This window comes from Brachyistius frenatus, unplaced genomic scaffold (genome assembly GCF_029030835.1).
Source record: "Brachyistius frenatus isolate BFR_SWC_R1_liver_20210118 unplaced genomic scaffold, ASM2903083v1 Contig_12, whole genome shotgun sequence".
Classification (NCBI taxonomy): domain Eukaryota; kingdom Metazoa; phylum Chordata; class Actinopteri; family Embiotocidae; genus Brachyistius; species Brachyistius frenatus.
In genome coordinates this window covers 2,098,677-2,113,559 of record NW_027210611.1, presented here as the reverse complement: position 1 = coordinate 2,113,559, position 14,883 = coordinate 2,098,677, and the positions used below count along the sequence as shown (strand labels likewise).

Below are 14,883 nucleotides of genomic sequence, written 5' to 3'. Positions count from 1 at the left end.
CACGATGTGACTTGGACACTGGGTGGACACCACAGGGATGATATAGAGATTACAGTATACATCCCTACTGGCCTGGGAACGCCTTGCGACCCCCCCGGAAGAGGACGCGAGTAAGGATGGGAAACTATTTTGCTCAGACTCCTGACTCAGCAACCCAATTCCAGATAAATGCTGTGGATTATGACACTGAAATTATCAGTTAATTGTTTAAACGACAAAATTTCAGAACAGTTGTCAGAAACATCTGCTATAGTTTACACTCCAAATCCTAAAGACATTCAGTCTACAATCCTTGTATAACAAACAAAAGCCTCAAATTCTCACATCTCAGAAGGTGGAAGCACCTACTGTTTGGGAATTTTTTGAAAACTGCCTATAATAATAATTATTAAAATAGTTGTCGATTAAATCAGATCTTAAACAAACTTGACCAATTTCACACCGTTGTACATTTTTGGTGAAACAAAGAGGATTGACACTTTTACATCCCAATAAAATATACTTGTGGTCATCTTTAGAGCATCAAGCTACAAACCTGTTCCACCCAACGGAGCATGAGTGGGCACCAGTTCAACTCTGGCTTGCTGGAGCGCGAGATTCTGAACATCATGCTGTCTTTTCTGAGAATTGGCCAGAATCGCTCACAGAGGGGCTGGATTCAATTAGAAATGTTTGTGTCCTTTGTCAAGCAATGCCATATGGCTGGAGACAGTGTGAGCACTTTGTGGGGCCTGCTGCGCTGTGAACAATAGCTCGACCACTGGGACACATTGTGCCACCAAGGAGAAGCATGCAAGTCCGCAGACCCAAAGAAACCAGCATGCAATGTGGACAAAAAGAATCATTTATGTTGCAGCGGAGCATACACAGCAGATAAAACACTATTTATCCCCCCCCTCCCGTGTCTTTTGGCATCAAGTGACAAACCAGAGGCCTCACTGGCCAACAGTACCTGGTTTTGCCTTTCTCTGCAGGAGCAGGAGGAGGAGCTGTGGAGGGCCCGAGGGGGACTCTTGGTTTGAGGATGGATACAGGAGAGCGGTCAGCCATGGTGATGGAGTAAACTCTCTGGACAACCACCTCCACATCCTGCTCCACGGAACCAGCCTGGCCAAGTCCTTCGATAGCTTCAAGGAGAGAGACGCAGTCACGGTTCAAAACTCCTGAACCCTCAAAACTGCACAAAGCAGCGACCTGTGAGAGGGAAACAGCAGAACAGGGCATAGTACTCATGAACATGATGTTAAGATGAAAAGATGAGTGAATGAATCAGTCAGTTGATGAGTTGGAAGATTAAATTGCAAGTATCTTTATCGGCAATTCATCAAGTTTCTTTTAAGCACAATTGCTCAACTTTCACTGGTTTTATCATCTCAGATAGGAATCACTGCTGGATTTCTTTGGGTTTGTAAATTAGTAATGGGTTTGTTTTCTTCTTTTTATAATAGTCTGTCTTTTCTTACACCAAACAATCTAATACTTGAGAAAATAATCAACAGATTAATCAACAATGAAGATAATAGTTGCAGCTCCATACTCCACTGAAACCACAGACATACAATAAGTTTTATTAAACTGTATGTATGATGTATGGGCTGTGTCTAACATTTAAAGTTACCGTACTGATACATTTTCTTCACTAAATGATTTACTATTCTATAAATTGGCAAACAAATAGGTGCCATAATAGTTGTCAGATCAATTGTCCAAAACACAAAAGAGATAGAAACAACAAAAGAGAAGCATAACACAACTCATACTGACAACAAAATGATTATTTATAATTTAAACCATGACATTGTGATAAGCATCTATGTAACAAAACAAACAAACAAACAAAAAATCACTGCGGTGAGCTACATTTCCCGTGAGGACAGTTTTCTTTAGCCTGTATTAGATATCTGCTTTAAAATAGGAAGGTGTAACTGACTGCCATGTTTTTTGAGAATTCTTTTCAACAGCTGGCAGAATCATTTGGTCATTTATTTATATTTGCTCAGATATTTAGGGAATCAAACATACGTGCAAATCTATCTTCTATCATATAGTTAAAGCAGAAATGTTATGAATGTTAGAGATGTATGTGGATGCTCCACTGAAGCTATTTATTTTAGGCGTTACCATAAAAAAAGCAAAACCTGTCAAACACTGCGGCAAAAAACGCTGTCTGCAAAGTTGCACCTGCGATTTGATAAATATGAAACCATAAACAATATTGATACAAGCCTTGTAATGTTTTGCTTTTAGGAGACTAAACCTGAGCTGAACCTTGTGGCCAGTAGCCAAACTTCTGTGCACACAACATACCGGTGCTGTCATTACGTGCTTCTCTGCTGATTTCTCCGCACTGATGAGATTTTTCTAACAGTAACCAAAAGTGAGTTAAAAAGGCAAAGTGAAGTTTGTTATAGGCCTTATAATTTACAGCACCAGAAACATTATCGTATGAATTGGGAATTAAATGCGAGGCATTTTATTCTATTGACACTGAAGCATACACACCTGCTTGGGATTGTTCCCGCCTGTGGTGCTGCATAAGTCCAGCAGTCCGAATATTTTACCCAAATAATAAGGCATGCGCCTGTCTGCAGAGAGCTGGCCTCTGGTAAAGGACATGTCGGCTGGTTTGGAAGCAGAGCAGACTTTCTGGCTGAAGTGTGTGTTCAGGATAATAGGACAGCTGAAGCCCTCTACAGAAAGACTTTGCCTGCAAAGAGATGAAGTTCATTAGTTTGACATTCAATACTTATTCTAATATAGCAGCTGTTTGAGGGCCATTTTGGACTCAGCCCATTCTTATTGCAGAGTATGAAAGCTTTGGGTTTGGGAAATGTATTCAACCTGAAATTAAACATCTATCAGGTGTTGGGTAACGATGAACAGCTTCAGTTGTGATTGCGCTGATAACAGATGCAAAAAGACCTCATATTTTAAATTAAATGGAATAGGCTGTTGCATAAATGTAGGGGGGCTGACAGCTCGAGACTGTTTGAATGTCAAACTCAGATAAGGTACCAGCCACCTCCACAGGTCTGTTCAGTGTGTACCACCCCGCACAAAGTACAAGTTCAAATACGTGAACCTCCTCCAAGGCAAGTGAAAAACACAGCAGATGCATGAGAACGATACATTTTCCGTGTAATCGAGGCTCTTAAAAGGCTGCAGCTCTGCAAAGCTCGATCGAAACACTTTCCAAATGTGATGTCATCTGTGGAAAAGTACTTCAACACAACTCGTCACAATCAAACAGGCTGCGAAGTTTGCAGAGGAAAAACACCAAATCAAAAACAAAGAGTGTGTACGTGTGACCCTCAAATGCTTTTACTTCCATTTTACCATTATCACTTTGGAGTTCAGTCTTCCGTGTGTGCCAAGTTGGAGATGCTGAACTTCTCCTTAAAAATTTGAGAATAACATTTCTGGTCAAGTATTTGCTTATCTAGATAAATAACACACCTGAGTGGCACCGAGCCTGAGAATGAAAGAAGCTGACTAACAGCCAGGTAATTATACAGCGTGCTGTTTGTGGTAAGTGTGAATTACGACTTAATTTCTTCCACATGTAACAAGTATAATAGAGTGATGATGGATTATTGCTGACTTGGAGCCAAGAGCACTCTGTGACTGGAATGGCTGTACGTGCCACGGCTCGTCTCAGACCTGTGGTGATAGTTCAAACAAACAGATAAGCGGGGAGAAAATACAATGTGTTTGGACATACAATAAAAACAGGCTGGGAAAATATGTAGAAACCAAATTATTGGATACCTACACAGCTGTCTGTTTAGCTGCAGCCAGCGGTAATGAAATGCGGTCTGATGTGAGTTTCTAATATTTAGTCCACCCTGAGGGGGAGTAAATACTGTGTCCTTATAACAAATCCAACAGTCCATCTAATAATAATTAATTAGCATAAAATTATTTTAGAATTACAATGAACAGATATTTTACAAAGAAGACCGAGGGCTAACAAACGTCTGCACAAAGTACACCTTCGAAAAAACCTTTTTGTCGCCATCTCGAGAGACGTTCTTAATGAGACTTCAAACAGGTGTTATTTACTGCTGCGTTATTGTCCTGGATTGCATTGAACAGTTCCTGACATCGTTACTGTACTGAATGTACTCCAGCAAGACTCATACCAACAATATTATGCGTTTGCCACATCCGGTACAAACTGTCAGACACTTTAATGACTCATCATTGGTCATTCATCTGAACATTAATCCCCTGTTATTATGACAGTTGTCTATCAAGTGCATACAGTATACTGTATTGTATTTGCCAGCTGTACTTTGAAAAGCTTCTTTCTGTCATATTGTAAATGAATGGTTGTAGGATTAAGCGTACACATTTTTATATTATTATTTAATTTAAAATGGCTTGCTCTTATTTACTTGTAAATAAAAAAAGTTAATAAACAATCAAATGATCATTATTTGTAGTGCTAGTAGTTATTTATAAACCACTCCAGAGAAAACTTGAAAATTGACAGTGGGAAGTAAAATTATTTTAGTACATTTAATAATTAAGTTACCTGACAGGAATTAAAATCATTATAATGCGCTCCACTTTAACCAGCTATATAACATGAAAGTACTGCTTACACATTAAAGAATGAATGCTCAGTTAATAATAGAATTATCCACTAATATGATCTTCAACTATGTAGTTTTACTCACTATTTGATGCGACTAATTCCTTCAGTAAATTTTTACCAAACCGAACACTGACTTCTCTCACCAATCACAAAACCCCAAAGCGAGCACACGTGCTATGATGAAGCATTATATCGACGTTTATCAGACCACCATCTTTACAGGGATCATTAATCAGTAGAGGCCATACTCGAATCTTGGCAGAGCAGAACGTACTGTTCAACTGAACGAATGCAACACTTATGCCAGGCAATGTGGCCCCATTGTGAACCGGTGAGTGGGCAGCTGTCATCATCACAAAGGTAACTGGGTTAAGGAGTGGCCGAGTCTGCTAACGTCACAGTGTGCAAGTGAATAATCCCTGCAGGTATTTCCGCTCAGTCCAAAGGCCCACTCACAAGGCGTGGGAGGTGGGAGGAGTCAACCTACTCGCCGCAGGAATTATGGGGGAGGTTAATCCTTCGAGTGTCACACAGGAAACTGATAAGAGGAATTTTACAAGCCTCTAAATTCTTTTTTTAATTTTTAATTTTTTTTATTTTTACACTTTGGCCTGTCCTATAAGTCGGATGAATAAATACCTCTTCAGAGAACATTAAGCCTGTCATCAGCTTTTCATGGTTATGGCTGTTTTTGTTATGAGTAAGGGACTTTTTATTGAGGCAGAATATTGATTGATTTTAAATAAAAACCAAATGCCCCGCAAACTTTTCAAAGTAACGGACAAAAACAAAGATTTTAGGACACATGCTGACACGAGGAATAATTCTTTGAAAGAATGAATGGGTGTGTTTGGTGGGCTCTATTGTATCCTGTGATTTCAGGAATAGGATATAACAGGGAAGGAGAGGTGCTAAAGCCAGAGATACTCTCAAAACCACCATGTGTTTTCAATCTCGGCCCTCTGGCTCCCTCCACTCTCTACTCCCAAATGCTCCAGAAAATAATCCCACTGTGTTTTTTCCCCGGCTTGCTGGAAATGACCTAACTACTGCCAGGAAGAGGAATGCGAAACATTCCCTGGAGCTGTTCGTGACGTCAGAGCGCTGAGGAGGCCCCTGCGCTTCCGCCAGCCTGGATATTCCAGAGCACACTCAAATCAAACTCCCAACAGCTGGAGTCAACTGCTGCCTCGCTCTGACTCCAAAACAATCCCTAAAAACACCCCCTCCCACCACCCCACCGTGTGAGGGACTGTTCTTCACATCTGGGGCCTCAGTGCGTACAATTGTGAGCTGAGAACAGCACGTTTTTTCACTTTAAAACAGTGTAACGTACATATCCATGTGCAGTATTCCGTCTTCCCGAATGCCTCCTCAGCATTATTTTGAGAGCTCTCGTTACCCTTTGTCCTGCGTGTATTGTGTCAGGCTTGTATTGTGTGACTGCCTGTAAAACTGTGTAGTTTTTGATCAACGGCCAAGAGGTGATTTGGAAAGAACTATCAAAAACAAGGAAATCTAAGAAATGGTTTCACTGACCAATATGACTCATAAGACCAGTGCTATTTCAGATACATACAGATAACATGTTCTGACTCTAAATTTAGCTATTCCTATTATGGCTGAAACAATTAAAGCATTAGTCAATTAACACAAAATTAATCAGTCAAGTTTGGTGATTTTTTTTTTTTGGTCGCTGTTTTTCAAATGTGATGAGTTTTTATCCATCTGGGTTTTCTATCATTGTAAACAGAATATCTTTGGGCTTCATACTGTTAGTTTGGACAAAAACATGTATTTGAGGATGCCATTTTGGGCTTTGGGAAAATTAGGAGCAGATAAGTAAATAATGAAAATAACACAAGTTGGAGATCTAATTGCCACAATAGTTTGCAGCTTTCTTGAACTGCAACATATTTCTCCAATATTCAATGTATGTTACCTCCCAAAGTTGGTGTTCACTGGTTCACTATTTCAGAGCCTTGTAATTACAATACGGCACCAAATACCCAAACCCAACTGCTTGTGCATCCACACACCAGAAGCTAAATATAATTTTGATTTAAAGATCCCCTCAAGACACACAAAAATAATAATCTCAATGATTTTCATTTCAATAAATGTCTGATCAGGTAACACAGCTTCCTGTCAGTCACCAGCAATGGTTGTTCTGCCACCCCCCCAATGGAAAAATCTCTAAAATAAAGTTTACAGTTCGAACTATGCACGGATACACTTTCTCTTATAGAACCATCAAAGTCGTCTATGTCACACTCGGCATATCTTTCTGCACACTAAAGGCCAAAAAAAAAAAAAAAAAAAAAAAACATCTGAAGGGAGCAGTACTTTAAAGTGTGACATGCATCCTCTCACCACGGTGGGTAAATATGGATGATGTCTCTGGGTGCAGGAATCAGCTGCGCTGCTGTCTCTCTGTTGAATAACACCAACACACGAGCTCTCTCCTCAGGGACGGGGTCACTGTGCTGGTGGGTGTCTCCGGGGGGGCGGTGGTGCTCACAGTGCGCCAGTTGCATGCTGCACTCCTCGTGAACCTCCAGCACCTCCAGCACCAGCACGCCAGTCCTGTCCACTGGAGAGCAGAGCAACAACAACACAGATGTGGAGTGTTTTTGCCTGTTTCTGCATGCGTTACTTTGTGTGTGTGTGTGTGTGTGTGTGTGTGTGTGTGTGTGTGTGCGTGCGTGCGTGCGTGCGTGCGTGCGTGCGTGCGTGCGTGCGTGCAGCGTGTACTCATGCTCCGAGGGACTCTTGCTCCCTGTGGGACTTACTCTGCTCTGGGAGAGTAAATTCCCTTTTAGCATCAGAACAATTTGCGCTGCATAACTGTAAGGCTGTAACTGACTCCGGCTGAGCTGGATATGAAACACAGTAAGCCCCTCTGGGTGACTGTACAAATGTTTGGAATCTTACCACATTGCTGACTGTGCTTTTGGCCTGAACAATAAAGTCCACAGAGATAATTAAGAGGAGCAAATCATGACAATGCTCTGCAGCTATAAATCAAACTGAGATAAATGGCGACTTGGCTGCAATGTAAACCAAGTGTGTGAACTTGATTGCATTTAATTGTGAAAATCACAGCATGAGATTCCAGAGTCAATGCACTCTATTGTCTTTTCTGTGTGTGGCCAGAGGAGGAATTTTAAAATGATAAGAGAAAATCAGATAGGAAATCACTCGAGAGCTATTAAGTTTTAACATGCATTTGTCCAAATATCCGAATAACCCCGGGCAGTGGGGCAAAACTGAGAAAGTTCTGGAGTCTTCCTCCTGATCTGTAATGATTTGGCTTGGAAGTTGCAGGCAGAGCAATGTGTCAGGAAACAATTCAAGGTCTCCTACCTGTGCAAATGCGAGCATGCTCACACCATGCACATAAAATTATTACAACAAAAATAAACGAGTGTCTACTCGTGCAACATTGTTGTTATGGTTCAGCGTGTGTCCAGCAGGATGACAGATTAAAATGAAAACCCTGAGAAAGTTTAAATACGCACCAACGTTTTTATATTTTTTTAATAAGCCTGATGTGAGCCATCTGGTTTAAAGCTTCAGACAAACAAAAGCAGAATTCCTCAATGTAAAAAAAAAACAACAACCCCAAAAAATGACAATTATTGATTAGACTTCAGAATGAACCGCCACACTTTTACCCTGCGTTTAACTCTTTATACTTATTAAACCATCAGCTGACCAGAAACTCTTAAAGTTGCTTTAACTTTTTAACTTAACTTTTTCCACAATCAACTGTCACCTCTAAGCCACTGCTTGTGTCCTAACATAAGGAGGTACTTAACAACACAAGTGGTTTGGTTCACCACGGAAAGGAAAAAATACACAAAAAAAGAACTAGGTAAGCAGTTTCCTGTCACCTACATACCGACTTCACAGTTCAGAGCCACAGGGCTCCTCCTCAGCGTGGCCCCCACGTACGGGCGTCATCCCACTCACAAAATCAAAGTTCATCGTTAAACTCAATCGATGGTGCGTGGATGTATGCGTGCGTGATCCTGATGTAATCTGGTTTGTGTGGCAGTGGATCACCTGTTGTGGTTGTTGCTGCTGAGGTGTCACAGATGGACTGATGCTTCCAGAAGCTGATAGCTGACCTCTGCCTGCACTGAAGCCGATTCAGCCTCTCTGCCAGACCTCCACTGTGAAACACACACGCACAGAGGTAGATGATGTAATGTGATAAACTCACATGGCACACATGGCCTCACCGACACACATGCAGAGTTGTTTATTTCACAGAGAAACAAAGGATTTTCTGATGCAGCCAACAAAGCTGTCAAAGACTACAGATAGCCATCTGTCAGATTTGGAGGGCTTGACGATTGTAAACGACATTTAGCACCCACATTTTGACACCAGGTGTCCCTTTCATCGTCAGTTCTGCCGCGGAAACATTGTCACTGGAGTTTTTACTATCACCTGGCAGCAAGCAACATGTGTTGTTACTTTGTTCGCTTCTATTATGAAGCAACAGCCTTTCATACATTACATACACTCAGTTTCCATTTTAGTAGACCACCTACAGAAGCATCACACGCCAGATCATAAAGTTGAATCAACACCTCTTGAAAAAAAAAACCTGATCATAATAACCTTCATGAGGGTAGATTTAGTCTTTGTTTATCCCCATGTAAAACCTCTACAACAGTTTCATGAGGACAAAAGGAACACTTCTCTTGTATCAATATCAGCAACGCCTTGTGTTGTGGTATTAGAATGTGTATTGGGGAAAATAACGACAGCACTGAAATGGTGCATCCACAAATGAAACTTTTAAGAACACAGTTCAAACCTTTGCAACTTTCTTTTCTTTTTGGCGGAGTCTTCGGGAGTCTTGGACTGCATGTCCAGTGTTTTCTGAGGTGTCTGCAACATGGCCTGAGCAGATCTCACCCAGTCACTGACTGACCTTTTGCTGCCCTCAGCAGTTTGGAGAGGAAAGATCTCCGAGTCCAATCTGCTCGTAGCCGATGTGCCGCCAACATCCTCTCCATCTGACACATAACCTGAAATCTCAAGCTCTGTTACCTGGGAACAGAGTAATAATTATTAATTGAATTCACTGTGGGAAAAAAAAAATTCCCTTTATTGAATTCACATGTTGAGGTGCAGTTCAGGGGGATGTTAACTGCATAAAAATGTTTCAACCATTAGTGGATTAATTAATGAGTACTTAAAGGCGAAATAAACTGCACAATGCAGTGGGTGGATAATGGTACGTGGTCAGACTGATTAATCCACAAGATATGGTAACAAAACTATCTTTTTTGCTGCATCACTGCTCACTACACCTGAGGGAATGAGTGCTCATGGAAAAATCCACGAGAAGCCTGAGTTCCTGTCATGTGCAGACAAGACCAACATACCAGCTCTGTCAGCCAATGTGCTCTCTTATTTGAATCAACTTGACCCTGCTGGGCAGAGAGCCAGCAGACGTCACACCAGCTACAGAGAAAAAAAAGGAACACTATGTTCCTGGCCCGGGATCAAAAATGTTTTCACCCGGCACTGAAAGCATTGTAAGTACACAGCTCTACACAGCCTCATCCACTCGCAAGTTTTCCTGAACAAACAGTAGTAAAACCACGTTTATAGTCCTGCTCTAGCTCTCATGTGGTGGGGGTTGTTGACCCCTCAAAGCGCTCGTGTTGGGGCAGTCGGACCGAGCAACACGCTCCATCTGGGAAGTGGCCATGCTCTTTGGCCTTGAAATGCAAAGTCGCCTTCACAGCTCCTCCCGCCCACTTTCAGCAGCGAGAACAATAACACAGAAATATAGAGGACAAACATCAAGTGAGTCAGCCATGCATTTATCGGCAGTCGTAAACTTGGCCTTGGATTGGGATCTTCCCCCTCTGCATCCTGTTAGATCCGGTTTGATTTACAATTGGCAATGTGTACCAGAGCTTTCCGGGCAGAAAATAAAAAGTTCAAGTAGGTTTATACATTCTGCTGGTTTCATTCCATTAATATGTCATAAACTGAAAAAGTGAAATATAATGATTAATAGATGCATGCAATAAATCCACGAGCTAAATGGCTAAATGCTATTTCCATTACCTAATATGCACGAATCAACCTGCCAAAACTACTACACGCATAAATTTCAATGCAACTATATTTGAGAAACTAGGACCCTTCCGACTCTTTCTAGTCACCGTCTGACCACAAACCTCCTACTAGTTGATCTTAAATATTGTTTAACCCCAGAGAGCTCATAGCAGCAAATTAAAACTATGACAAGAGGAAGCAGCAAGGTCTGCAGGAGTGATGTTAATCTGTCACCGGGCTTCCTCTCGACATAGAGCCTCACAACTTAAGAGCTTCATCACAACTTACTTGCATTCATCAAATGTTTTGCAGCATGACTACCTGAGTTTAATTAGCAGGAACAGTAATATAGTAAGATGATAACCGCCTATAAACAGAGCCACCCTGTTCAAAGACCCTTTCATAGACCGCTATCTGGACAACCACATTACCATCAATTCTGTAATATAATGGGTGCTGCAACAAATAAATGCTGTGTGTGTGGTCCTGAACCGGAGCACAACAACTTCACCACTCCTTGTACATTCTCTCCATGCCAGCCCTGCCTTTAACAAACACTGCTGGTGAATGACTTTTGAGAAGGAACAGTCGATCCAGATCTCATGCAGGAGGGTCCGCGATAGACTGGCTACAGTGATAACGCGAATACTAATGAAAATTAGAACTGTGTTTAGAAAACTGGTGACATGAATTGATTAATCTGCTGATTATTTGTGGATCACATTTTTCCCAGGACTAATGAGGTGACATCATTGAACAGCTTACAAACACTGCAAACCTCAAAAATGTTTAATTTCCTTTAATTGGAGACAAAAAGGGAGCAAATCCCAACATCTGTGAACCAGGATCCATCAAATGTTACTCATTAAAAGCCAATTCATTTTCTCTGTTTTGCAGCTCTATGATGCTTTTCTATAAATACCACTACTTAAAGTCATTTTAATATTTGCACATTTTCAGAGGTTTAGATGCAACTATACAAATTTTTCAAGTAAAAAAAGTTTCATATCATGCATACATATACTGTGGTATTAACATGCGCTTTGGATAAGTTGAGCGTCAGCTTTCACATTAAGCTGGTGTTTTATTGCAGCCTCAGCTTGTGAACTTTGACAGAACATAACCTGGATCTAAAAAGTGGAGTGGTAGTTTGAGCCTGTCAGGTATTATGAGGACATCAGGACATGCTGCAACATGCCACCTAGTGGCACCACACATACAACAACAACAAATTAAATCAAAATTACTCAAAGAAAAACACAGATGTGAAGACTTCAGGTAAAACTCGGTGCCATAAAAACTATTTTACACTGAAACGTGGCCTTTCCATGCAGCTTAAAGCTAAAGCGGCAAACAAAGTTCATCATGTTTAACAGAGGAAGTGAGCAATAAACCGACAAGTATCTCACTAGACGCCAGAAAAAGTACTGATACTTGCATACTCCACAGATAACAGCATGAACTGGCAGTCAACTGTTAATTAGAAACATTGAGGGAGAGTGTGCACTGGACTAAATTAGCAGAATGAGCTTAAGAAGGTGTGTAGCACCACCTAGAGTTTCTTAATATAAATCATAGACAACAGAATGTGTCCTTGTTATGGTACATACTTTTGTCAAGGCAGCTCTTTTGACATGTCACAGCAGGAAAAGCAAAGGTGGAGTTAATGGCATTCATTATGGCTTCATTCGATTAAGTGTCCCACGGCTGTGACCCAGCATGCAACGGAGCAGGACCTGCTCTAAATGCAACGCGGCCATCAGAGGAAACACCTGCATTTTTGCTGCTGCAGATTATTGCGCGTGATACACCTGTTCCATGCACTGCGGTCGGTTCTAATAAGGGTTATCAGAATAAGAATAATTCACTCACATCTTCAGATTTAAGAGGGAAGTCCTTTGGCTTTTCATCAGAGGACTCGCAGTCTGAGATTTGTTGCCCGCTGTCCTTTTCAAAGTCTTCCTCAGACTCCTCCAGGTCACTGTCTGTGTCTATGACAGGAAGGTCACCTGAAGTAAGGAAGGAAGGAAGGAAGACAGTTTTATGAAATGAAAGAAACTGAATTAAAGGACTAGTTCAACCTTGTGATAAATAAGTCTATTTTGTTTCCTGGCCAGAGATAAATGTACACTGAATATGAACCTACAGCGAGCTTAACGTAGAATAAAGACTTAAAATTGGGGGAAACAGCCAGCCCAAATCTGTCCACAGGTAAGAAAATCCACATCCAGCACCTCTAAAATTCACTATTTAACACATTTGTTTGATCCATTCAGAAAACAAAGTGTAAAAACAAAGATAAACTTTGCATAAGCTAAACTTCACACTTAAAATAACCTAACACTATTACTTTTTTTTTTTTTTTTGTACCTTTGTCATTGCAGAGCATGTGCAGCGCTCGGGTGTAAGACTGAGAGCGAGCCATGAGTCGCCCGGGTCTCTGAGGTTGATGCTGAGGTTGCTGCTGCTGAGCAACAACTCTGGACAGATGCTGCTTCTGTGTTTCATCATCAGACTGTTCATTGTCACTGGAGCTCCACGCAATGTGCACTGGGTCCTCATTACAGCAAAGGGTGCTGCTCTGCGCTGGGAAAACGCATGGAGAAGGAGATATTATCATGTCAGAGCCAAATAAAGATGAAGTCTCTGTTAAAGCTGTTTAAGATAACAGTAGCATGTAAAATGCTTTTAATACTTGGTTGGTTTTTTTTTTGGTATCAGTTCCAAAAGACAATCTTTTCATTTGTCTTTTGTCAAGTGAAGCCAATGTCCTCAAACTGCTTGTCTGAACCAAGTTTTCACGTGCTAATTGTGGCAAAATAAAGCCAATCCCTTTTGGGGTGAGGTGTCAGGGGTCAGAGGTCAGAAGCTCAGATGCAATGCATCCTGGTACATGTAGGCACTGCCAGCAGGCTGTGGGAGAGTAATGAACCAACATATTTACCTAAAGCAGGAACGTGAACCAGCTTCCTTATGGCAGACAATTTCCTCCTTGATGACTGGAGGCTCTGCAACAACAACAAAATAAATAAAGTATCAACACAATCAGCAAAATATGGAGCAACGAGGGGGAAGAAAAAAAAATACACAAGAGGATGGAAATGAGACTGATGCTGAGTGTTCATCACGTCGTGATGCTCTTTATCACCGGAGTGTCCCAGAAACTGTCCCCGCGCTTCTCCCAGCTCTTAGCGGACGACACCGATGAAAGCGAAGGCGGCTCTCTCCCCGTTTTTGTGAGACCATGTTCGACGTCACCCGGAAAGAAAACACACTTCGCGTCGTCGGGTTTCCTTTGACGCTGCCAGAGATGAAGGAAAGACATCAAGAGGGATCCGTTTGAAAAACATTTCTCGAAAAGTTTGTACCGAGTTAGCACCGACTAAATTTTTTCTGATCATTTTCAGGAGCTTATCTACAAACGGAAATTGAGCATCTGTGATTGTTAAATAACTGACTGATCAATGTGGTAACGCGGGACCCGGCAAGTAAACTCCACTCAGCGGGCGGGCGGGCACAGCGGGACGGGGCAACGTTAAAGCTAACGAGCTAGTGAGGTTAGCGTTAGCTGGCTTGCTATAGTATTCAGGGTTCTTACCTTTCTTGAAGACATGGAGACAAAAAGACAACAACACAGTTTAAAGTTTAGGTTACTGTTGTTGTTGTTGTTTCACGCGACGCAGTGCAATGATCTATCACATCTATTTCTTTGACCCGTGTTTGAGAGGTTGCCGGTAACCTCACCGGTTTTGCAAGTGAAGCTAACAGGAGGAACGAAACTTGGGAGCGCTTGCTCAATCAAGAAGAGGGGTGTGTTCGATTGTTCACGAGCGTGGACCGGAGGCGGGTACTCGCTCTTTTTTTTTTTTTCCTCTCTACGCGTGCGTGTGAGTGTGTGAGTGAGAGTTACTCATAAATAACTATGCCCTCATTGCAGGGATGGAAAGTAAATTGTTTTTAAATCAACAAATGTGTACAAATTCTGAGGTATTTACACGCTTCTTCGCTCGAAATGGTCAATTTTCTGCTTCTGCATGCGTCCACTTTACTGCATTACAGCTGTGGTGGGAGAAGCACACAGCTGGCTAAAATGTTATCAGAAGTCACAAGTACTCACTGACCTCCCAATCACTCCTTTGTGAGTGTTTTATTATACATATTACACCGTTATTAGTAGGCATGAGCATTTACAA

General features: G+C 41.6%; 1 protein-coding gene across 1 annotated transcript in view; it reads right to left on the bottom strand.

The window, feature by feature from the left end:
- The window catches only part of spidr (scaffold protein involved in DNA repair), a 30,531-nt gene extending 16,021 nt beyond the window's left edge, over nt 1-14,510 (bottom strand). Inside the window, exons 1-10 of the mRNA XM_069691922.1 lie at nt 14,289-14,510; nt 13,839-13,991; nt 13,635-13,698; nt 13,061-13,276; nt 12,563-12,699; nt 9,432-9,667; nt 8,669-8,778; nt 6,974-7,193; nt 2,503-2,707; nt 953-1,194 (exon numbers count right to left, since the gene is read on the bottom strand). Coding sequence (XP_069548023.1) covers nt 953-1,194; nt 2,503-2,707; nt 6,974-7,193; nt 8,669-8,778; nt 9,432-9,667; nt 12,563-12,699; nt 13,061-13,276; nt 13,635-13,698; nt 13,839-13,991; nt 14,289-14,303 — 1,598 coding nt within the window. The 5' untranslated portion in view covers nt 14,304-14,510. The remainder of the gene's footprint in view (nt 1-952; nt 1,195-2,502; nt 2,708-6,973; nt 7,194-8,668; nt 8,779-9,431; nt 9,668-12,562; nt 12,700-13,060; nt 13,277-13,634; nt 13,699-13,838; nt 13,992-14,288) is intronic.
- Between the last annotated feature and the right edge of the window lie 373 nt (nt 14,511-14,883).